Genomic DNA, 22,373 nt, shown 5'->3' with positions numbered 1-22,373 from the left:
GACCTTGGCCTCCCCTCCTGCCACTCTCTTCTCCCCCTTTTTATTATCATAAAAGCTAGCCGCCCAGCTTTTCTATTTCGTCGTGTGCTTCGCCTCCTCTTTTGGCCAGGCTTGACTTGACGCTTCCCGGGTCTCGACAAGCCTTCTCTTGAGGGATTCCCACCCACACCCTAGCCAGCCTTCTTGCTACCCTGCTGCCCTCCTCTCTCTCTCTCTCTCTCCCTCCTCTCTCTCCCATCTCCCTCTCTCCCTATATCAACCCATCCCAGCCCAACCCGTAACCTCCTCTCAACTCTCTTCCCATTCTCGTCTCCACATTATCTCCCACACCCTTCTTTCTTCGGCCATGTCACGGTCCCAACAGGCCCTGGCCATTGCCGCCAACATCGCCCTCGCGCGCCAGGTCTACGATATCCCCGAGGATCCCATCACCCACGACCCAATTGCCACCTTCCAAAACCGCCTGCCGCCGCCCGAGCTCTACCATTTGCCGGCCCAAAAGGAAGTCGAACTGGCCCATGCGCTGGCTGTAACGTCTAAGCTCAAGGACGAGTCCGACTACACTTCTGCCGTCACCGTCACCGAAGACCCTAAGCGCCGGCGCTTGTTGGTGCTGCTGGCCGTCAACCGCGCTTCGCCCGAGGATGGCCAGGAAGAGCTGGACGGCGCCCATGCGGCGCTTGAGCGTGTGCTAGAGATCATGTCCGAAGTGCGCAGCAGTGAGTCTTGTCTTTTCCTCCCGTTCTAACCCCAATTGCTAACATCCGGGTCTCTCCCAACCCCCCCCCCCCCCAGGAAACAACAATGGAATGCAAGACCGTATTCTTGGAGCTGTCGTTACTGCCTGCCACGCCAAAATCCTCGCCCGCATGGGCCTTGCCCCGTGTCGCCACAACAAGACCCGCATGCCGCTCGATGGCAAGCTATCGCAGGCCGTCCAGGCTGTCAACACCCTTATGTGGCAGAAGCCCCCGGCGCCGAGGAATTCAGTCAACACGGCACTACCGTGCTGCAACTCATTTACAAATGGCGCCAGGCCCCCGACGACATCGGTCGCCTTGTTGCCGTTGTGGACGGCCTGCACAAGCTCCACGAGAATGTCCCAAGCCTCGACAATCTGATGAGCAAGCTGCCGTCTCGTCTCATCGTGCCCAGCGCTGCCAAGAGCATTGCTGCTGTTGTGGCCAAGACAGCCTACTATGTGCGGGTCGCCCGTACTTTGTACCGCACAGCTAAAAAGTATCCCATTGCGCGCCGTGCCCGCATCATCCCCATTAACCTGCCGCCGATTGCCTTTGCCCAGACTCCTCTGCCCATGCACGGCACTCCAGGAGCGGCTGCCGTGCTCTCGCGAGATACCAAGATTAAGAGCCTGTGCTCTGGCGCGCCACCAGCCACCCTGCAGGCCATCGTGCGCTATCTCAACAGCAGTCCTAAGGCATCACGTGCCGGCGAGAGCTTCGAGGAGGTCATGCACACCTCTTTGACTGGCCGCGTCCATGCCGAGATGCAAATCATATATTACTGCAACATGCCAGAAAATTGCCACATTCTCTCCCCGCGTGCTGTGTGTGCTAGCAAGGCATCTTGCTTTCTGTGCAACTCATATGTTACTGCTCATGGCTCTGTCTACGTGCCCTTCTCGCACGGTCGTCTGTACACCAACTGGCGCCTGCCTAACATGACCGGCTTGGAGATCCCCGAAGCTGCCTTTGTTGGCCGTCTTGAAACTACTGTGACCTGGGGCTTGGGCCTCCTTAGTGCCTACGGCCATGCCCCGCAGCGTCCCGAGCCAGCACAGAGTGTGGTCATGGGGCTGACTGGCAGTACCACCACTCTTGGCGACTTAGGCCCGTATGATGCTGAGCGCGAAGATGCCGAAGTCTGGTACACCGAGGACGAGATGGAGAACTATGTCGACGAGATCACTGAGCATGGCGACGACGATGATGAGTTGGAGCTTGAAACCGAGCCGCACTTGATCCGCGGGCACGACGACGACGAAGACGACGAGCAGAACAACCTGATGGACGAGTATGAGGACGAGGACGAGGAAGTCCAGGACTCGGGTCCGTACCAGAATGGTGTCTCAGTTAACGGGACCAACCCCTACGGCTCGAACCCGCTCGGCACTAACCCTATGGGAACTAACCCGATGGGTACTAACCCAATGGGCACCAATCCCTTTGGCACCAACCCTATGGGTAGCGCCCCTCACGGCTCTGCTTTCACGGCACCGGTCATTGTCTCATCGCATCGGGAACTAGCCAACGAAACTGCCGACGTAGAAACCGCGCCCACCACCCCCGAACCCGAGTCGGAGCTGCAGCAAGTCGAGGCCTTGGCTGCTGCCAAGCGGGAACCCGTCGCCTCTTCAGAGTCAGACCCACTCAGCCTCCCTGAACGGCCCAAGCAGCACTTCATCCGTGCCCAATCAGCACCCGTGTCTAGCTCGTCTGCCTCGCGGCCCGAGCCCCCGGCTGCTAGTGTCACTGAAGCTGTGGTTGAGGAGCAGGTTGTTGAGGCTGAGATCGACGAGGCTATTGATACTGATGCTGGGTCTGATTTGGCAGTCTCAGAAATGAGCGAGAGCCCCTCTGCACCCGACCTGCGCACACAGTCTGTGTCGGAGCCATTGACAAACACCCAGCGGCCTGCTGTACCGACACCACCGACGCACGCGGCCACGCCGTTTGTCTTGACTGAGCACGAGCGCAGAGAGTCTGGGGCATACGCAGCTAGCTACCAGTCCACAGCAGTCTCAGACGGATCAGTGTCCGATGGCGATATTGAGGCACGTGACAAGCCTTCGCAGGTGCTGCGCTCGTCTGCCTCAACTAGGCCTGTTGTGGTCAACTCGACGGTTGAGAGCGTCCCTTCGCCAATTGTGGAGCCAGTGGTCCAGGTGGTTGAGGTGGCGAACACAGCCAAGGTGGCGGAGTCTGTCGCAACATCCGTTGCTGAGCCTGAACCCCGGCCGGATGTTGTGGCAGAACCCGTCACTGTACCCGTGCCTGTGGCCGTTGCCGAGCCTGCCACTCAGTCGCCTGAGATTCCCGCCAAGGCTGCTGCGCGCGAGCTCAAAGAAGAGCCCGCTGCTGCTGAGACTCTCGTGCCGACAGTCGTCAAAGACGCCCAGCCTGTGGCCCAGCCCGACGCTGAGCCTAAGCCTGAGCTCAAGACGACAGTTGAGCCACCTGCTGTGCCTGTTGTGGTGGCTGCTCCCGCTGAGCTTACAACCCCTGGAACTGTATACGTGGCCGACTTTGGTATTCCTAGCCCTGCTACTGCTGTTGCACCTGCCCCAGCCGCTGTCGAGGTAGGGGTGCCTCCTAAGGCTGAAGTTTCGGAGACCATGACGCCTGCTGAGCCCGTGGCTTCTGCCTCTGCCGCCCAGACTACCGTCCCCGACCAGGCTCCCGTTTCTGCTCCCACCCCGACTGCACCTATTTCTGCCCAGACCGTCGCTCCGGTTGCAGCCGTCAACCAGACACCTGCACCTGCGCAAGCTGCCAAAGACACAACGGCTAATATCGCTCCTGTAAGTCATGTTCCCTCTCTTCGCCATCTCATCTCTGTGCTAACAAACATACCTCTACAGACCCCTGTATCTGTTGCCTCTGGCTCTGGCTCGGAAACACGCCTGAAGAAGGGTCTACGCTACCGGCTCAAGTCGCTGTTTAAGAAAGGAAACAAGACGGCGGCTGCGGCTGCGAAGTAGAGAAATCCGAAGCTTAAGTGGAAGCACAGGATGTAGATTGGGAGAATCTCGGCCGTCGGCGTCTCTGTTCGGGATGCCGGCTCGGGGCGTCTCGACCCGGAGACTCGACGCAGCTCGGCTCGGCTCTGTTTGGGTTTGCCGGTGTGCTTGTTTCCGGCCGGTCGTTTTTTAGTTCTCGTTTGTCCTGAGAACTGAAATCTCTGCATGGGGTACATGGGTACTTGGGTACTTAGGTACATGGTCCTTTCTGTACTCAGGTACCTTGGTACATTGCGTCCCAAGTGCCTTGTACTACGTTTAACCGCCCGGCTGATACTCTTCTCCATTCACCTCCGCTTGCCTAACGACCTCCTACTTTGCTGCCTCTTCTGCCAGATCTTCCCGGTATTTCGAACCTTCCCATTGCCTCCTCTATAATCTACCATCCTCCCCCCGTCTAGTGATTTATTTTGTATGCACGCACACCAACCAATACACCACCACCCCATAGACTCCGGCATGTTAGAGAGCTTGTTTTTGCCTTATATTTGTCTCCCTGCTTTCGTTTTGCTCTGATATTCTTTTTTTCCTTTTTCTTTCCTTGTTTCCATTCTCGCTTTTACACTGACTTTTCTTGTTGTTCCTACCCTCATTTATACTGTTTTGTTTTGGCTTGCCTCGTGCTGTTCTGCTTGCTTTGATTCTGCCTTCCTTATACTCCCCCATTTCGCTACACCTCGCTTTGATCTGCTCGCTCTAAGTTGTCATCTTATTACCTGCTGTGTTCCGAGTCTTTTTGCCATTTCCTTTTCGACTATTTACTATTTCCTTTTTATGAATATACGACTGATGCCTTGAAACTCCGGCCTGTCATCTAGTAACTGTGATATTAATTTAATCCCTTGTCCCCTGAAGTGCATTGTATTGTGTTCTTTCGTAGCTGCCTACCTACCATTAGTCTCCAGCAACGCGCTCGATCTATTGTTTTGTTGGTGGCTGGTAGTAGAGCTCCCTCAGCACCTTCTCATGGAGCCCTCCTCGACATTTCCTTCCAATCCTGCAAACGGTTACTCTTCCCAAACCTTCTCTCTTCCCTCCCGGTCATCTTCATCCTTGTCGTCCCCTTCTTCGTTGCTGCCCTTCCTGTCTCTATCCTGGTAAGCCCCTTGTAGCGGGAGGTGCGGAAGGGGGGTTCAGTGGGGACATCGGTTCCAAGTGGACGGTATCCTTTTTGCTCTTTTCACCGCCCTTAGTAGTCGAGACGTAGCCGGTCTCTTTTCCATCTCCGTCCTCCTGCGAGGCTGAAGCGGTGTTCTGTTGCCGGTTCTCTGTCGGTGCCGGTGAGCCAATATATAATGTCCGATAAACCCGCTACATCCCGAACATACGACCATAGCCTGTGGAAAATACGGGGTCCCGTCTGCTCCCCCTTAGTCAAGCCAGAGAGCGCCGAACCAGTAGTATGGTGGGTGACCACATGCGAATCCTCGGTGTTGTATGTCACGATACTTTTTGCTCCCACGTACTATTTTAGAGTGCCTTACAATTCGTGTTACCTCCGGGTTCACCCAACATACGACCATAGCTTGTAGAAAGCACGGGATCCCGTCCGCTCTCCCCTAGTTAACCTACAAAGCGCTGGACTAGTATTATGGTGGGTGACCACATGAGAATCCCCAGTGTTGTATGTTGGCACCGTTGTCTTTTTGCCTCTCATCCAGCTAGAAAGCTTACACATAACTCGGTGCCCTGTCTATATGTCACATATAGCCATGGCCTATTGGAAGCATCGGACCTCGTACGCTCTCTCCCTCCGTGGTCCTTCAAACCCCTCTCCTGATACGGCATTAGGTGGGCATGTAGGAATCACCGGTGTTGTGTTTTTTTTCGTACCATTGTCAACTTGTACGGCATGGGTTTCACTGGGTTTACTTTTTCATCGTCTTCAACGTCTACTAATGGTTTCCTACAGGAATACAGGTCATAGCAGCTTGATTGGTGTCGTCTTCTAACGTCGCTTCTGTGCAGGCAGGTGTCGACCTCAAGGATCTCCTATGACTTTTTAGGGTCTGGCTTAGCAGCCAGGAGGCTTTTCCGCCCGCCGTTTCCCAAAGGCATCTCTGTACGGAGCTGGTTCCTCCTCCATCTTCGCGCTCCGGCTAGGCTCATGTGGGGATCCGGGTTAGTTCCATGGCACCCCAGTCTTGCTTGCTCGTCTGTCAGCTCGTTTCCCTCCAGGCCTACATGGCCTGGGACCCACAGCACTTCCACTTCTCTCCCTGGTCTCTCGTTCTTCCAGAGGCTCAAGATCCGTCTCTCATTGCCAATGACGTCCTAAGATGTGCTGTTTTGTGTTTGCTGGTTGCGTAGGAGGTCTACTACCCCTTGGCTGTCTATACGGGGCCGGATTTCCTCGGCGTCTGCATGTGTAGTGGCCCGCTTTCCAACCTCATAGGCTCCGTGCGCTTCTGCGTCTGCCATCTCCATCCACTTGCCTAGAGCTATGTGTCCTGTTTCCAGGGTAGCTCCATTTGAGGTGGTAACTCATCCTGCTCCTATGTTTTCATCCGCGTCTTTCGAGACATTGGAGTAGGCTAGGAGCGTTCCCACGAGGGCCATGTCCACTTCCTCTTTTCCCTTGCTGAGCTACTTTCGAGGGGGCATGCTTAGTCCAGTGACTCTTGGCCTCAGTGTCGTGTGTGTTTCCATCTTCATAGCAAGCATTTTCCGTAGCCTCGTCATGACTAGGCTATACTGTGGTCCTCGCAGAGTATGTTCTTTGTCCAGTGTGTGGCAGCGTATGGCTTCCCTTCTTTTCTCGTCCTCCCACAGGAGTTCGATTGGTGAGAATCCTGCTGCGTGGTGCAAGCCTTCCCTTGGTATTGTGCGGTACACGGGCAGGGCTGCCCTCAAGCAGTTTCTGATGGCGACATTGGTTTTTTTCCGCTGCTGTTTTTGTCGTTTCATTTCCCATCCATGCGTTCGCAGCAAAGAGTGCCTTGCTCATCGCACACGCTCGAGCTGCGTTCAGCATGCATGATGTATCTGCTCCCTTGAAGTACCCAGCCAAATATATCAGGCTGTTAGCCACTCGGTTGATGCTCGCTGTCGTTTTTTCGATGTGCCCATTAAAGAGGAGGTTGGCCTCTATGTGGAGTTCCAGCCATTGCATTGATTTCTTTTCCGGTGTGGGTTTGATCTCACCCAGTCCTTCAATCGTGACAGATTGGTTGCCGGCGACCCTCCTCCTACTCTTGATGTGTAGAAGTGTTGACTTTCCTAGGTCGATAACGCACTTGACCTTGAACTTGAATATATTTGATGTCTATGGAGATAACGCACTCGCCCCGAACTACAGTACTGTTTATAACCTCTCATTAGAGCCACAGAAATCGTTCAGGAAATGCAACAGGCTTCGATGGCGCAGTGGTAGCGCAGTGGTCTCATAATTAATGAGGAGTCTGATTTTCTACCTAAAATCATCCGAAATGTAAAATGCCATCCAAAGGTCGTGAGTTCGACCCTCACTCGGAGCATATCTTTTTGTGTTTACTTTTTACCTGGTGGTTTTTATGAAATGTTGAGCGCCTTTCCTTCAATAAGGCGTAGTAGTAATACTCAAGTACAGGTCAGCCGAACCTCCGTGATCGTGTCACTTTTTTTTCATTTTTTTTTCATTTTTTTTCATTAAATGTGGAACCAACCCCCTCTCCCCTGCTACTCGCTGTGCACTCACCTCTATACATTATCTCGTGTCCAGTATTTGGTTTTGTGGTGGGCTATCTTAGGCGACTTCCATTTGCTTAACTTCACACATACGCTCTCTCTAGACGATATGGTTTTCGATCTATACAAGCATGTCGCTTGTTTTTGGCCGTACTTGGCTTTGGAGGACCCCATTCAATCTCTACTGGCCTTGAACTTGAATGCATCTAGCGCCCACTGTCAGGGCTGAGCCTGTGAGTGGAGGACCATGCCTCACTAGACTACTATAAATATCTCTCACCCACTCGAGCCACTTAAATAGTTTTCTTTTCTTTCCTCCTTTAACGTTGAATCTCTGTTTATCCCCGAACCACCTGTGAACCAAACCGTGACACCCACTAGAATCTCTACAAATAGACAAGAACTGGAGTGGGTCCTTTTGCACCCTTTGGCGAGGAAAGCGTAGTTGCTCACAAGCAAGTCTGTTCTTGCTCATTTAGTATGATAACAAAATGAAACAAATAATATCAAGGTGGCAGATCTAAGTTCCTACTACTTGACCGCTCTGCCTCTGTGGTGCATATATTTTATAAGATGAATAAAATGTATGATTTGTTAGATAGTTATGGCCTAAAAGCGGCCGTTCAGGCAAATATGGTCCAAAATACACTACATTGAACTGTATCCTCAAGAATCTACCCAGCAGTACAGTAGGGAGCAGCTGATATCATTCTGCTGGGTGCAAATGGACTTTGAGCATCTCTTATGACCAATGAGCCCCACATTTTGAATTTTGAATTTGAATTTATTTAACGTCTACTGGAATCACTAAGATCAAACGACGCCGGATTGGTTACCGGACAGAATTAACCCTCTGCAGGGCTGACCACAGGTTTTGGGCGAGAGAAGCTCGTATGCTCCCAAGCAAGCTTGTTACTCGTCTTCCACCTGTAGTCGTCAGAGACAAAAGAAAAAAAAAAAAAAAAAAAAAAAAAAAAAGGAAATCCCCAGATATACCCTAAGCGCAGAAGTAGTGGGGCTAACCCCCAACTTCCCCACAAACATTCGTTCCTCTGAAAAACCTGCCACGCTTCCTGAAGTCGTGAAAATCACGAGAGCAAGACGGCGACGTCCAGTGCAGCCTGGGAAAACCCCCCAAAGAGAGAAAAAACCAAACTGTGTGAGCATCCGAGGGCTCGTGATATATCCTTCCACTTTTCTGGTGGCCGCTGCCTTGCGCGTGTGGATGAGGCGCCAGACAGCCCCCTTTCTAGTGACATGCCACAGTCACCAGTCTATCCGAGGACAGAGGAGCGCAAGAAAGAAAACAAAACAAAAGAAAAAAAAAAAAGGTGCGGACTGTGTGAACTCTCAAAATTCAGTCCTGAGCGTGAAGGTGAACTCCTTGAGTTGGAGTGGTGTTGCGGCGATGAGGGGTTGGCGATCGCGAAAGTTGTCGTGAAAAAGGGGGCGAGTCGACGACGAGGTTATCCTCAAAGTTGGGTAAGTGCGGCCTCAAGGCTCCACAGCTCATTGTCAAGATCCATGACAGAGTCAAAGAAGAAGAAAAGAATGAAAGACGCTTATCAGTGTCATAGACGTCGTCCTCCAGCAGCCCGGAGGAAGGGGAGGCACCAGACCTCAAAGGTACCCCCCGAGGGTTGTAAGAGGGAGAGTTGATGAGCCCCACATTTATGTAAGCACATATCTTATGACGTAATAGCTGCGCAACATCTCGGCGAGGCACAATCGCAGCGTAATTGGTGTAGTGGTAACATTAATCGTTGCCATCCGAAGCAATGATTTCGATTAGCCCTGGGTTCGATTCCCAGATTACGCAATTCTACATTTTTTGCTCTCTTTTTTTATCGTGCTTCACATGCTGTTTTGTTTGTTTCTTGACTTATGCTTCATGTTGTTTGTTGCTTGGGAAAAACTGGTAGGTAGACGCTAAATAGAACTCTCCCTCTTACAACCCTCGGGGGTGGTGGCCAACCCCGGCTCACGATAATCCGTCGTATTACGGTGAAATAACTGTAGGTAGACGTTAAATAGAACATACATACATACAACCCTCGGGGGGGGTACCTTTGAGGTCTGGCGCCTCCCCTTCTTCCGGGCTGCTAGAGGACGACGCCTATGACACTGATAAGCGTCTTTCATTCTTTTCTTTTTCTTTGACTCTGTCATGGATTCTGACAATGAGCTGTGGAGCCTTGAGGCCGCTCTTGCCCAACTTTGAGGAACAACCTCGTCGTCGACTCGCCCCCTTTTTCACGACAACTTTCGCGATCGCCAACTCCTCATCGCCACAACACCACTCCAACTCAAGGAGTTCACCTTCACGCTCAGGACTGAGTATTTGAGAGTTCACACAGTCCACACCTTTTTCTTATGTTTTGTTTTTTCTCGCGCTCCTCTGTCCTCGGACAGACTGGTGACTGTGGCAGGTCACTAGAAAGGGGGCTGCCTTAGGTCACATCCACACCGCATGAGGCAGCGGCCACTAGGGCGGTGGAAGGATAGACCATGAGCCCTCGGATGCTCACACAGTATGGTTGACTTTCTCGTCGCTTGACGGGATGCCCAGACTGCACTGGAATCTGTTGTCTTGTCTCCATGATCTTCATGGCTTCAGGACACATAGCAGATTTTTCAGAGGAACGAATGTTTGTGGGGAAGTTGGGAGTCGATTCCACTTCTGGGTTTAGGGTTTGTCTGGGGTTTTTGTCGGTGGGGAAAGGGGGATGTGGAAAATGGGAAAACCAAAGGTGTTGCAGCAGCCACGCATAGAAGGACAAAACCACTGTACTCCGCCGGGGCCTACCCCCCGTGCCGACAGCCGGGGGCCTTTTAGACTAGTTTTTACACGGGGCCTCCACCAACCAAAAATATCAGGTAACCAATCCTAGAACCCGACAGGTACGCCCTCGGGCCGCGCTATACAGAGACCCTCCTGGCTATATTGCTGGACCCTAAAAAGTCATAGGAGAAGGTTGAAGTCTATGCGTTCCTGTCACTGCGGACCGCCCGGGAGGTGCTCCCGGCCGGAAGGCCGTCGTATTACGGTGAAATAGCTGTAGGTAGACGTTAAATAGTACAATCAACAATCAATCAAATTAGACGCTAAATAGTACATACATACATGTTGTTGCTTGTTCTATATTAACATCAAGCCTTGCCTCTATTACAAGCCACCGCTACCAGTAGGTAGACGTTAAATAATACAACCAAACAAAAAATCTATTGCAAGCTTGCTTGCTTCCCTGGCCCCTTATCTACAATGTTCTCTCAAGAGTTACCAACTCCTCAAATCCAGCCTTGATCTCCGCCATTTGCTTTTCCTGCGGCCGCGGCAATGGGCTACGAGCAAACCCACCATATCCAAGCCATGACTGCATGCCGGCCTTGACACCCACCACGCCGGTCTTAATTGCTGTCCAATCACCACGGGCCACAACCTCTTGCACGGCCCGGGCACCGGCATAGTCACCAGCCTCATGAAGTTTTTGCATCTGTATGCAGGCCTTAGGCGAGATGTTGGCCAGACCGCCCAGGATTCCGTGGGCTCCGACGGAAAGCGATTGCACAGTGAAATCTGCTGATCCAGCAAGTACAAGAAAAGCTGGGGTTTCAGCAGAATTGGCCAGAGTCTCTGGTGTGAGCGACTCTTCTGGTGCCAACTCGGGCTTAGCTTGATTATTGCTCTTCCTTAGTGAACGAGTCGCTGCCACAATTCGTGCCATCTTTCCCGTGTTGCCACACGTTAGCTTGACACCAACAATGTTTGAGTGGTGGGCTAGTTCGACAATAGTATCGCTGTCAAGGTCTACACCGCCAGCACCTGCAGGGTAGTTATAGATGATTAGCGGTATTGGCGAAGCATCAGCTACGGCCACAAAGTAGTCTCTAAGGGTGTTTTGGGCATGCAGGCTACGGTAGTAAGCCGGTGGGAGGATCAGAGCATAGTCGGCACCAGCATTTGCGGCATCTCGGCATAGCTCGATAGTCTCACGTGTGCTTTGGGCACCACAGCCAGCAATGATAGGCATGGCTGGAAAGCCTGCACTGGCAAGGGCTGTGCGAGCAGTCCGTGTCACAGTACGGCGCTCGGCAGCGGTCAGGTGAACTGCTTCACCGTTGGAACCCTGCACAGCAATTCCGGCTACACCGGAGGTGGCTAACTGTGTCACGTGCTGGGCAAGTGTGGTGAGATCAAGGTCTTCAGTGACAGGGTCAAAAAAGCATACCGTCGGCACATAGATACCACGCGTGAGTGGGCGTGCAGAAGAGGTGGTGGAGTGATCGACAGTACTGGGGCTAGTGCTTATGATGGAGGCCGTATCAGAGAAAGAGTCAGAGACGACGTCTTCACAGGCGGCCGGGGGATAGAGGGAAGAGGAGAAGCAATAAGAAGACATGACTAGAACGTGTTATAGGTAGCTTAGACCAAAATAAGTATGAGGCCAATGGGGTGTGGAAATTGAATATGAGACAAGACGAGGCAAAGTGTATGTATGTGTAGTGGGAAGAAACAAGGTTGTAAAGAGACACGATAATGACTACGAGGAAGGCCAGAGTCCCGCATCTTTATACTCTCTGAGAGCCATATGCTCAGAAATACACCAAGGAAGACTAAGCCGGCCAAGCCTAGCATAGATTGGCTGTGTCGACATACATACGAACTCCCGTAACATGAAGGAAGCTGAGGTCTGGATGTCAGTTGAGCAGGTCTCGTGATGGCTTGGTTGTCATGCACGGATCCCCTTGCCCCCGGCTTGGTCTCCCTTCTACCCCCACACACACATTATATGTCATGTTGTATGAATATGAGTCTAGGGTATAGCATAGAACATGACTACAAGGTAGTTCCAATTGGGACCAGACAGAAGAGTAAAACAAGATAAAATCGGGGGAAACGTTTGAATCAGAGAATGTGGGAGAGGGGGAGGGAAGGGTAAAGGGAGAAAAGACAGACAGAGGCATGTTTTTGTTGGAGAAGAGCCAGCCATAGAGGCAAAAGGGTAGCAGCAAGATGGAGATATGACATTAGGTTTGGGGTTCAGTGGACGAGTTGGATTCGCTTTGTTCACCGCCTTTGCCCTGTTAGGGTGATCTTAGTCAGGTCAGGTCAGACAGTGGAAGACGGGCCCTGCCGTTGTTTTTGCTCCTGCTCCGACCCTAAGCTAGTGCCGTCTTTGCTGCATTCTGCCGCGTTTTGAAGCTCTTCAGTCTCGTCTCGTGAAACTGCAATAGAAAGCTGAGCTGCGGCTACGTGCGGCTTACTCCAACGAGCATGTCTTTTTCCTCCAAACAAAGGCAGCACAAAGAAGAAACGGGGAAGGGCGCGGGAAATAATAACAAAAATAAGCGCAAACACAAAGGAGGGAATAAAAATCCGGGGGTTGCACCCAAAAACTAGCGTGGCTTTTGTCTGGGGCTAAAACAACGCGGGGGAGGAGAAAAGGAAGAGGGCGTGGGGGTACATTCTGTGTGACTGGCTTTGGGGGAGAAGAAGAAGAAGAAGAAGGGGGGGGGGGGTCAATATTCCCTACAAAGGAAGACGAGGCGAGACGTTGGGTTTAGCGGATGTCATCATGCCCTTTTCCTTCCTGTTACGGACTTCTCTTTGTTGGCCTTTAGCCCTGCCCCTTTGTCACCCCCCCCCCCTGGGTTTGTTTTGTTATAGCTTGTCTCTGACTGGCTAGCCTGCCTTTCTCCTTCTCCCTGTCTTTTGTTGTGCGTTGTACACAGCATAGTCAGCCGGTCGGCCTTTCTTCCTCCTCCGTTGGAGATGTTTGGAGGGATTCTGGAGAGACCGCTTGGTTTGATTGTTCCTATTGATGGAGAAGTGACGATCGAAAAGGACAGTTTGTGTCAAATACAGGGTCAAGACAAGGCGAAGGAAGGAAGCGGGGCTCCCCGTAGAAGTGAGAGACAACAAGCCTTGGCAATGGGGCCTTGATCGGAGGTTGCAATCAAACTGACATCACGGAGACCTGATCCGGGCGAGGCTTAGTAGCTACGCCAACCTAGGGTCTCAAAATCGAACGCCATCAGATAATGAGCGGGAAAAGGAAAAGAAAAAGAGAAAAGTAAAGAGGTAGGGGAAGACCCCGGGACCTGACAGCATTTAAGCAACCCCATCCATCCAGCCTGTGAGCCAGAACAAAGAGACGGGCACAAGATCGAACTCCCTCTGCCTCTTTGGTCCCTTCATCCTATTTTCACAAGATGGATATGCGCGCATAATTAAAAATACAACAGAAAATGCCCCCAATATGTACGTAGTGCCATCACGATTGAAGGCCAAATGAAATGCTCAAACAAAAAAGCAGGAAATGAAGCAGAAGATAAGGGCAAATGAAGAAAAAAAGAACACAGGAAACGAAAAAAAAAATGGACGCCGGTCAAAGAGAGAAGCGAGCCAAGCATCCCTTTCATGCAGTCTCTTGCACCTCCCCGTCCCCTTCCCCGACTACCACAGGCTTATCCTCCCTCACCGGCAGTGGCTTTGCAACCCTAACCCAATGACTTGCATTGTCCTCTTCATCTGTCTGTACAGTAACCTCCTGATCATCTGGAATCATCTCATGTTTGAAATCCCACTTCAGCCTCTTCGCCAGTTCTGCCACTACCACATCACAATCGCCCAGTAGCAGAATATCAAAGGTGACATGGCCAATTGGATCGCGGTTGATATAAATCTGCGGCACGTCAGGCGGCAGCACCGCACTAATCTCCGATACCGGCCGTACCTTGAGTGATGTGCCAATGACGATCAACAAGTCGACCTTGTCACGGTCATGTTGCGTTAGTCGATCGTGGAAGGCGTCAGGCAACGCCTCGCCGAAGAAAGTAATGTCGGGCTTCATGACGGCCAAGTTCGGCCGGCCATCGTCGTCATCATCGTCATCATCGCTAGTCGCCCTGCTTGCTGAGCGTGCACCACCTGGCCGCCGCTTATTCTGCGTGGCCTCAGTACCGTTAGCTGCCCGCTTGCGCTTGTTGTTAGCCTCGGCCTCGGCAGCACAGCGTGAACATGCGGGTATGTTTCCAGCCTTAATCTCGGGAAACACCAACTCGCCATCGACTCGAAAGCCGCAGGTAAAGCACGTAGCTGTCTTAAACGAGCCGTGGCACTGCACCAGGCGATCCGCTGAGATGCCTGCCGCCGACTCTATGTTGTCGATGTTCTGCGTATAATTAGTCAACAACTTCCCACGCCGGTCCAGGTCGGCAATAAAGGCATGCGTAGGCGTGAAGCGCTTTGTCGAGGGCAGAATATCCTTAGCTACTGAGTAGAACAGCGACGGATCCTCGCGGAAGACATCGATGTCGAACACATCAGTCGGGTCATAGTAGCCCCTGGCCTGCAGCTGCGAATACAGCCCGGTGTCCTTAGAGCGGAAGTCGGGTATTCCCAGCGACGTGGAGATGCCAGCACCCGTGACGACGATGATGTTGTTTGCGCGCTCAATAAGGCCGACAACGTCGTCCAGAGACCTGTAGGCATCCAGCCTGACGCGTCGCGCCAGTTCGCGCTTGATAGCAGCTCCCAGCAAATGTGTGATGGCTGTTACGTACGCATCGCCCTTGAATTCGTCGATGAAGAAGGGCAATTTGACGCCTAGCGCCTCGATTACATAGGCTGGATCGTGCCTGCCGCTAGTGATCATGTGCTTGACGAAGCCCTCGGACCCAAGCTCATGCAGAATGCGGCGCACAGCTTTGCTCTCTTCGGCCGTCGGCGGAGGAGGCTTGCCTGAAGCAGGCGAGTCTTGTGCATGAGAATCTTGTTCTGAGCCCTCACGGCTAGCCTCATCCCCGTCTCTATCCTCGTCCTCATCCCCATCTTCGCCTTCACCGTCATCTTCATCGCTGGTGCCATCGCCTAGCTCGTCGTAGTCTTGCTGCTCAATGCAGCCATTCAGAATCTCCTTGATCTGCTCATCATCCATGACAAAGCTCTCTTCATCGTCGATGGCTGACTCACTCGAGGCATCTCCGGCCTGCTCCGGCAAGTCGGGAAAGCCCTCAAACTCGTCGGCCTCGGCAGCAAGCGACTGCATGATACACGAGCTAAATCAAATACCGCGTCTCTTTATCTAGCTCTGTGTGTCTATCTCTATGTCTTTGTTCTGTTCTCTTTAGGCTCAAGCCTAGAAGCAAGGAGGCCTTTTTTTTTGGCTACCAAAGCCCAGCCCACAATCTGGAGTAAGAAGAAAAAAAGGCTAGCCCAATAGCGCGATGCGCAAAATAAAATGAAGGAAAGTGAAAAAAAAAAACAAGGGCTGCCCAAGTATGTCACCAGCTGATGGAAATTGGTTAAAGGGGTTGCTAGTTGTTGGTTGTTGGGCAGTCATTTTATGACCCTTTTCACGATAGACCAAGGGTTGCTATGACAGCTGTCGACGGGCTGGCGGGCACCTGTCACAAACTAAAAGGAGCTAATTACAATATCATCACCACGTCACACAGCAACATAAACAAAGAAAAGGTATCACGTAAGTTCATTTCTAACTTCTTAGCTTAAGCTCCTACCCTCGAAATCAGTGATACCATCAGGCTTGTCGTTTGCCATTAGCCTTGGCCTAAGTCTTTTTTTTTTCTGGTCTAGGCCCGAGCCTTGTCCCGGGTCGCAGCTTTGGCCAGCCGCCGGCCAACCACGGCTAGTAAAAGACTACCCAATTGTCTAGACCGACCTGGCGGGCTAGGGCTGCGCAAAGAGAAACAAGGCACTCGCCGTTCCAGTGATGCTAGCATTGCATTGACACAACCATTGTGAGGCTAGCACTAGGCTATGGCTAGAGCTAGGTGTTTGGTGCATAGGCCATAGAAGGAACGGCATATACACGCATACATATATTACCCTCCCTCCATCTCCCCCAGCCATGTCCAAACAACACTCTCTGTAAAACTTTATGTTCATCAGCTGTCAGCAACCTCCTCATATCAAGCTAATCCAATCATGACAATAGTTCTTCGCTCTCGATGAATCCAAGTTAACTGGCCGCAATAGTAGGCCAGGCTGGAATGTGAACTCAAAATCAAGCTTAGAAAAAAAACAAGAAAAGTACAGAAGAGACTCCAATTGCGTCGCTGCGTGAATATTGTAAAAAGAATAAGCAAAAATAAAATAAAACCATTTGTCTTTTTTCAACAAACATAGGGTATAACAAATAAGAGCGAAGAGACATGACGAATCTGTGTGGCTGGTGGGTGGCGAGTGAGTTGCATGTTGTTGCATGTACATGCAAGTGTATGTGCGTTTGTATAGCACTACACACGACAAGGAAAAGAGCAAACAAGCAGAAAAAGAAGCAAATACAAGAAAAACAAACAGACGGGCCATCGATATGACATGGCGCAACGACAAGTAGGTAACTCAAAACAGCAAGCGGATCTCCACACCAGCAACAGCACCAACGCACCCAACCGCACACAGACACTTCAAAAACCAAAAAGAACAAGAGCCTACTATTCCCTCTATCATTATCTCCTCCCTAGCCCGCCTAAAGAGCTCACCCAGTCTCAGTTCTCATCTCCGTCCGTCGCCTTGCGATCTCCCGCCTGCCACGATGTCGCTATGCCCGCTGCCACAATGCCAGCCATGACACTCGGCGCTCCCAGCGTCGAGTTTGTGCGGGTGCGTAGCCGATGGCGAGTCTCGGGAGAAGGCGCTGCGGCATTCTCGCCAGCTGCCGCCCCACTCTTATTCGCGACCGCCGGTTGATTAGCTGGCGGCGGTGATGTAATTGCCGACTCGACCTGCGTTACGGTAGTTGACGACATGCGTGAGCGTGATGAGTTACGCGAGTGAGCAAAGCGCTGGCGCGGGTGAGCAATAGCAAACTTGAGGTTTGTCAAACGCCCGCCCTTGACTTTCTTGATGAACTCAAGCTCGTCGCGCACATCCTGGTACTCAGGTGGGAATTGCTGGAACGTCTCTTCGTCTGAGACCGTCAAGCCGGGTGCACGTGAAGCCCGATTCTTGATGAACTCGGGTACCACTGCTGCCAGCCATGCGTCGGGAATCGTGCGAATCAGCATGCCAAAAGGAATTGATAGGAAACCTAGGCCAATTGCAATTCCCCATAGAGCTCCGCCCTGGGGGTCCTGGCCATTTCCATCGCGAGGATCATTGATGTTGAAGACGGGACCGGCAACAAAAATAATCAGAACCTGAAGGCCGCACATGGCTACGTTGATGCCCAGGAACAGCGGGTTCTTCGTGACACCCTCCAGGATGTTATACCCATTATCCAGGCGACGGTTGCTGCAGAAAGAAAGAAATGCTGTTAGTCATAAAATCACTTCACTTCAACGACTTGAGGACAAAATACTTACTTCCACTGATTGAAAATCTGCATCCACACAAACGTGTTAAAGACCAGGGTCGCAACCTCATCGTGCGTGTACTTGGGTGTAATCGAAGGCAGCACGGAGTTGCGGCCAAAGTACAGCACAAGCGTCACTACGAGCTGGTACACAGCCTGTCCAAGAATCATCTTCCACATCGTAAGCGAAATGATGAAAGCATTGCGAGGCTCCGGCTTGCGATCCAAAATCGAATCATGGGGCGGATCAGTGGCCAACGCCAGCGCAGCCAAAGTGTCCATAATCAGATTAACCCAGAGAAGCTGCACTGCAGTCAAAACGGATGCCTCCTCATCACTGGCAACAGCAGAAATAAACGTCAGTAGAACAGCAGTAATGTTGACCGTGAGCTGGAACTGCAGGAACCGCTTGACGGCATCGTTAACAGCACGACCCCACTTCAGGGCGTTGATAATTGACGTAAAGTTATCATCCATGAGAATAATAGCCGAAGCTTCCTTGGCAACCTCGGTACCAGCAATGCCCATTGAAAAGCCAACATCAGCAGTCTTCAAAGCAGGAGCATCGTTGGTACCGTCACCAGTAACCGCGACAATTTCGCCCTTTTCTTTTAGACGCTTAACCAAAACACGCTTGTCCTCAGGGCTAGAGCGCGCCAAAACACGTAGACGGGGAATAATCTCGTTTTGCTTCTCCTTAGACATGTTGCGGAACTCGGGACCTTCAAGGACAAGGCCTTCATCCTGTAGAATACCACACTCTCTGGCAATAGCAGCTGCAGTTATCCTGTTATCACCAGTGACCATGCGAACAGTAACTCCAGCCTTCTGGCACAATGCAACAGCCTCGGGGACACCAGGACGAAGAGGGTCTTGGATACCAACAACACCCAAGAAAGTCATTTGCTGAAACAGGTCGTCAAACCTGATTTCGTTGTCGTCCTCATTCCGACGCAGACCCTCGGCAGGCCAGGAAGCAAAATCACGGAAAGCAACGCCGATAGTGCGAAGAGAACGGTTGGCATAGCTATCGATCACGGCCATGAATTCTTTGTTGATGGCAGAAGTCATGGGTTCGAGGGAAAGATCACTGGTAGGGTTGCTCAGGAGCTGTGTGCACTGGCCTAAAACAATCTCTGAAGCGCCCTTGATGAGCAAGCGGGCGCCACCGGACGGAGTCTGGACAACCACACCCATGCACTTGCGACCAGAGTCGAAGGGAATGATCTGAAGAACCTTGGCATTCTCACGCTCCTGGGCCACATCACCCATTCCAAGATAGTCACGACCAAGGATAAGGAGAGCCGTTTCAGTCTTGGAGCCGATGAAACCAGGTTTGCCCTCAACCTCGCCCTCGAAGGCAGTCGAGTTAAGCGCAAAAGAGTCAACCAAAAGCTTCTTAACAGGTGCAGAAAGGCTAGAGGCAAAGGTTTGAGGCGGGATCTCTGAGTTGTCATCTTTGCCAAAACGACTAGAGGTACCAATTGTTGCGGCAACGACCTGCATCTTGTTCTGCGTCAGAGTGCCAGTTTTGTCGGAGCAAATAGCAGTGGCATTGCCCATGACCTCACAAGCTTTGAGGTGACGGACCAAATTGTTATCCTTCAACATACGAGTCGTGGCAAAGGCCAGTGCAAGGGTCACAGCTAAGGGGAGACCTTCTGGGACAGCAACGACAATGATTGTAACGACGACAATGAAGATATCCAAGAATTGCTCACCCTTTTCTGATGGGGTTTTGTCCGATCCTGGGAGGTTGGCCAAGAACTTGATGAACAGCGTAATAAAAAGAAAAAGACCCGCAGCGCCACCGATCTTAGCAATGTACGTGGCGATCACGTTCAATTTACCCTGCAAAGGAGTCATCTCAATATCTTCATTGAGAGACATGAGGGTGCGGCCATAAGACGAGTGGACACCAGTAGAAGTACACAAGAAAGTGCCAACACCCTCCATGATGCGGGCACCCGACTGGATAAAGGGGTCCAGCTTCTTAAGGTTTCCATTGCTTTCAATAGCATCGAAAACCTGGTAGCCTGAAGTCTTCTTTATAATGTCGGATTCACCAGTCGCCTGAGACTCATCACACTTGACGTTGAAGCCTTCAATCAGAATACCATCAACAGGGACCATGTCGCCAGGCTCCAGGTGGACAACATCGCCAACAAGAACATCGTAGACGGAGATTTCCTGCATGCGACCGCCACGAACAACCTTGACGAGACGGTCACTCTTTTTGCGATTGAGTTTGGCGAATTGGCGCTCCTTCTGGTAATCGTTGAGTGATCCCACAATAACAACAATAGCAATAGCAGCAATAATAGCAACACCTTCAACCCATTCGATTCCAGGGCTTCCGGGATCGTGATCTTGTCCAAAGGTCTCGTAGAGACCAATGGCCAGGGAGACAATGGCGGCGATAGTAAGCAAAATCAGAATCTTGTCGTTGTATGTTATCCACATGATTTGCAGGAGACTCTTGCCCTTCTTATCCGGCAGGCGGTTGTCACCAAAGGTAAGTTTGCGCTCAACAAAAGTACCATCATGATTGGTTGCCGAGGGCGCCTCGTTGGCCACCGCAGGCGCATCAACCGGCGTTCTGTGTGTTGGTGTAGCCTTGTGGGCAGTGGCTTCCTCAAAAGAAACAGATCCTTCAACATGGATCTCATCAGGGTTTAGACCCGACTTGGTATCAGCACGGAGACCTTTAGCAATGCCAACTAAACCGCCAAGGGCGTAGTAGGCGGATAGTGACTTGGGATCGAACATTTTATTCAACTCGCCAGGAACAAAGGCAAAACGATTGTCTTTAACGTGGAAGTCAGCTTCTTTTCCAGCATCTGGTTTCAATGCGTCTTTATCGTTCATGATGAATTCGTTGGAAATTGGTGTCGACTTTTTAGAGTTCGAAACAAAAGACGCGCCCGAAGGCGTCAAAGTAGTACCGCCGTGTGAGGAAGCATCACCTGAGTCAACAGATCCTGTTCGTGATCTCAAGTTGTTTGGGACAGCCAGAAATGATCGTGTAGTGTTCGGCGTTGTGAGATTTAGGGGGCTCGATGGCGGACTCCCTCTGCTTTCGTGGGCATCATTGTGCTGTGATTCGACGGTATGCTGGGCCGTAGGACTGGTAGTGGTATCATCGGCATTCTGAGCCGCAGGACCATCGGAGGAGAGAACCGCGGTATCTATGGTTATTGTTGGGCTGCGGAGCGACATGATTAGAACGTAGAAAACAGGCGTGTAGGATATTATGATGGCCTTGTGACTTGGAGTGGACATGAAGTGAAAAGAGAAGCAGATCCAAGGACTCTAGGGAGTTGTCTGTCTTTTTATTCAAACACGCAGCACGCTCATGATCTTGCGACTAGCAGTAGAGCGCCGGCGTTGACTGCCTAATTGATATGTTGGGAGGGTTTGGAGAACAGGAGAGGATTAGGAGCGAGGGAGGGAGGCAATGGGTGAGGCTGTGGCCACAAAGTTGAGGCAACAAACAACAAAAGGACATGTGAAGAAAAGGAGAGATGCGGGTATGGATGGTACCATCACAGAGACCCGAGCTGAGCTCACGCAATTGTATAGAGAATGTCAAGTGCAATATCAAAATAGTACAGATACAGGCAAGCGAAAAAAAGTGATCAACTTACGCTTTGTCTCGCGTGGAGGATATGTCAGGTGCTGACGAGTTGTTGGGATCTTGGTCGCTCATGATAGGCTATGGCTCTCGTGTTCAGATGCCAGGAGACAGCATGTGAAGCAAATAGTCCAAGGCTATGAGGTAACCAGTGTAAAGGGGCAAGTAGAGCCTAGAGAGGAAGAGAAGAAGTTTGCAAATGGATTGGAAAGAGAGCACGTTGGGATAAATGAAAGCATGAGCCGCTCTTGAATAAAAAAAAATAAAAAAGAAAAGAAATAACGATAAAATTAAAGAAAAAAACGAGTGGAAAAAAAGAAACAATACCGTAGAGAAGAAAAAAGAAAAAGAAAAAGAAAAAAAAAGAAAGGTTTTCTAACGACACAGGCTTAATCCAGGTCGTGGCAAGTAAACATATTGGACGGCCGTCAGGGGGGGCTGTGCGAATTGACAAAATGCTAAGTTCTTACGAATGCGTGCATGCTTCAGGGCAGAGGCATAGAAGTTAGCGGAGAACAAGGCAGAGGCAGATTGAGACAGAAACAAATCAGAGGAGAGGGAGAGTATGGAGAGAGATTGTTGGGGTTGTATGAGTGCAAGTTAAGACAAGCCCTAGCAAAGCATATATTAGATGGTGATGTTGATGCCAGCCATGCTATGCCATTCCATGCTATACGCCCTTGTTTTCAACGTTCTGCCTTGTTTTCTTCTCTTATTCCTGTGCTAAATTTTAATGCAGGCGGAGCTGTACCTGCAATGCTATGCAATGCAGTAAAGCTAACAACCAAGCAAAGCCAATAAATTGCTATTGCTATTGCATTTGTGTAAAGGCAGCAGATGACAAGATCGCAAGGGCAAAAAGGAGAAAACATTGTGGACATACGTAAGAGTAAGCGAGTTGGCCCTACTTGGTCACCAGCAGCTCTCTCTATCTCTGTGTGTGTGTTGTGTGTGCGTGCGTGCGAGCGTAATACGGGTTACATACATACTACGA

General features: G+C 51.2%; 4 protein-coding genes across 4 annotated transcripts; 1 reads left to right on the top strand and 3 right to left on the bottom strand.

Moving 5' to 3' along the window:
* Positions 1-346: 346 nt before the first annotated feature.
* On the top strand, positions 347-3,721 carry HOO65_040716 (uncharacterized protein; the record flags this gene model as incomplete). The annotated part of the gene is made up of 3 exons (XM_071002530.1): positions 347-719; positions 933-3,541; positions 3,602-3,721. The coding sequence occupies 3 exons, from the start codon at positions 347-349 to the stop codon at positions 3,719-3,721; spliced, it is 3,102 nt and encodes a 1,033-aa protein (XP_070859559.1).
* A 6,962-nt stretch (positions 3,722-10,683) lies between these two features.
* On the bottom strand, positions 10,684-11,826 carry HOO65_040715 (dihydrodipicolinate synthetase family protein; the record flags this gene model as incomplete). Its single annotated transcript, XM_071000719.1, has 1 exon — positions 10,684-11,826. One exon carries the CDS (start codon positions 11,824-11,826, stop codon positions 10,684-10,686), a length of 1,143 nt encoding a protein of 380 aa, XP_070859558.1.
* Positions 11,827-13,845: 2,019 nt separating this feature from the next.
* On the bottom strand, positions 13,846-15,477 carry HOO65_040714 (NAD-dependent protein deacetylase hst1; the record flags this gene model as incomplete). The annotated part of the gene is made up of 1 exon (XM_071000718.1): positions 13,846-15,477. One exon carries the CDS (start codon positions 15,475-15,477, stop codon positions 13,846-13,848), a length of 1,632 nt encoding a protein of 543 aa, XP_070859557.1.
* A 1,462-nt stretch (positions 15,478-16,939) lies between these two features.
* HOO65_040713 (Calcium-transporting ATPase 2) lies at positions 16,940-20,964 on the bottom strand (the record flags this gene model as incomplete). The annotated part of the gene is made up of 2 exons (XM_071002500.1): positions 16,940-17,684; positions 17,756-20,964. 2 exons carry the CDS (start codon positions 20,962-20,964, stop codon positions 16,940-16,942), a joined length of 3,954 nt encoding a protein of 1,317 aa, XP_070859556.1.
* Between the last annotated feature and the right edge of the window lie 1,409 nt (positions 20,965-22,373).

Source organism: Ceratocystis lukuohia (genome assembly GCF_044167205.1).
Source record: "Ceratocystis lukuohia strain C4212 chromosome Unknown Supercontig4_pilon, whole genome shotgun sequence".
In the NCBI taxonomy this organism is placed as follows: domain Eukaryota; kingdom Fungi; phylum Ascomycota; class Sordariomycetes; order Microascales; family Ceratocystidaceae; genus Ceratocystis; species Ceratocystis lukuohia.
The sequence above is the reverse complement of the archived record's forward strand: the minus strand, read 5'-3'. Positions and strand labels throughout refer to the sequence as shown.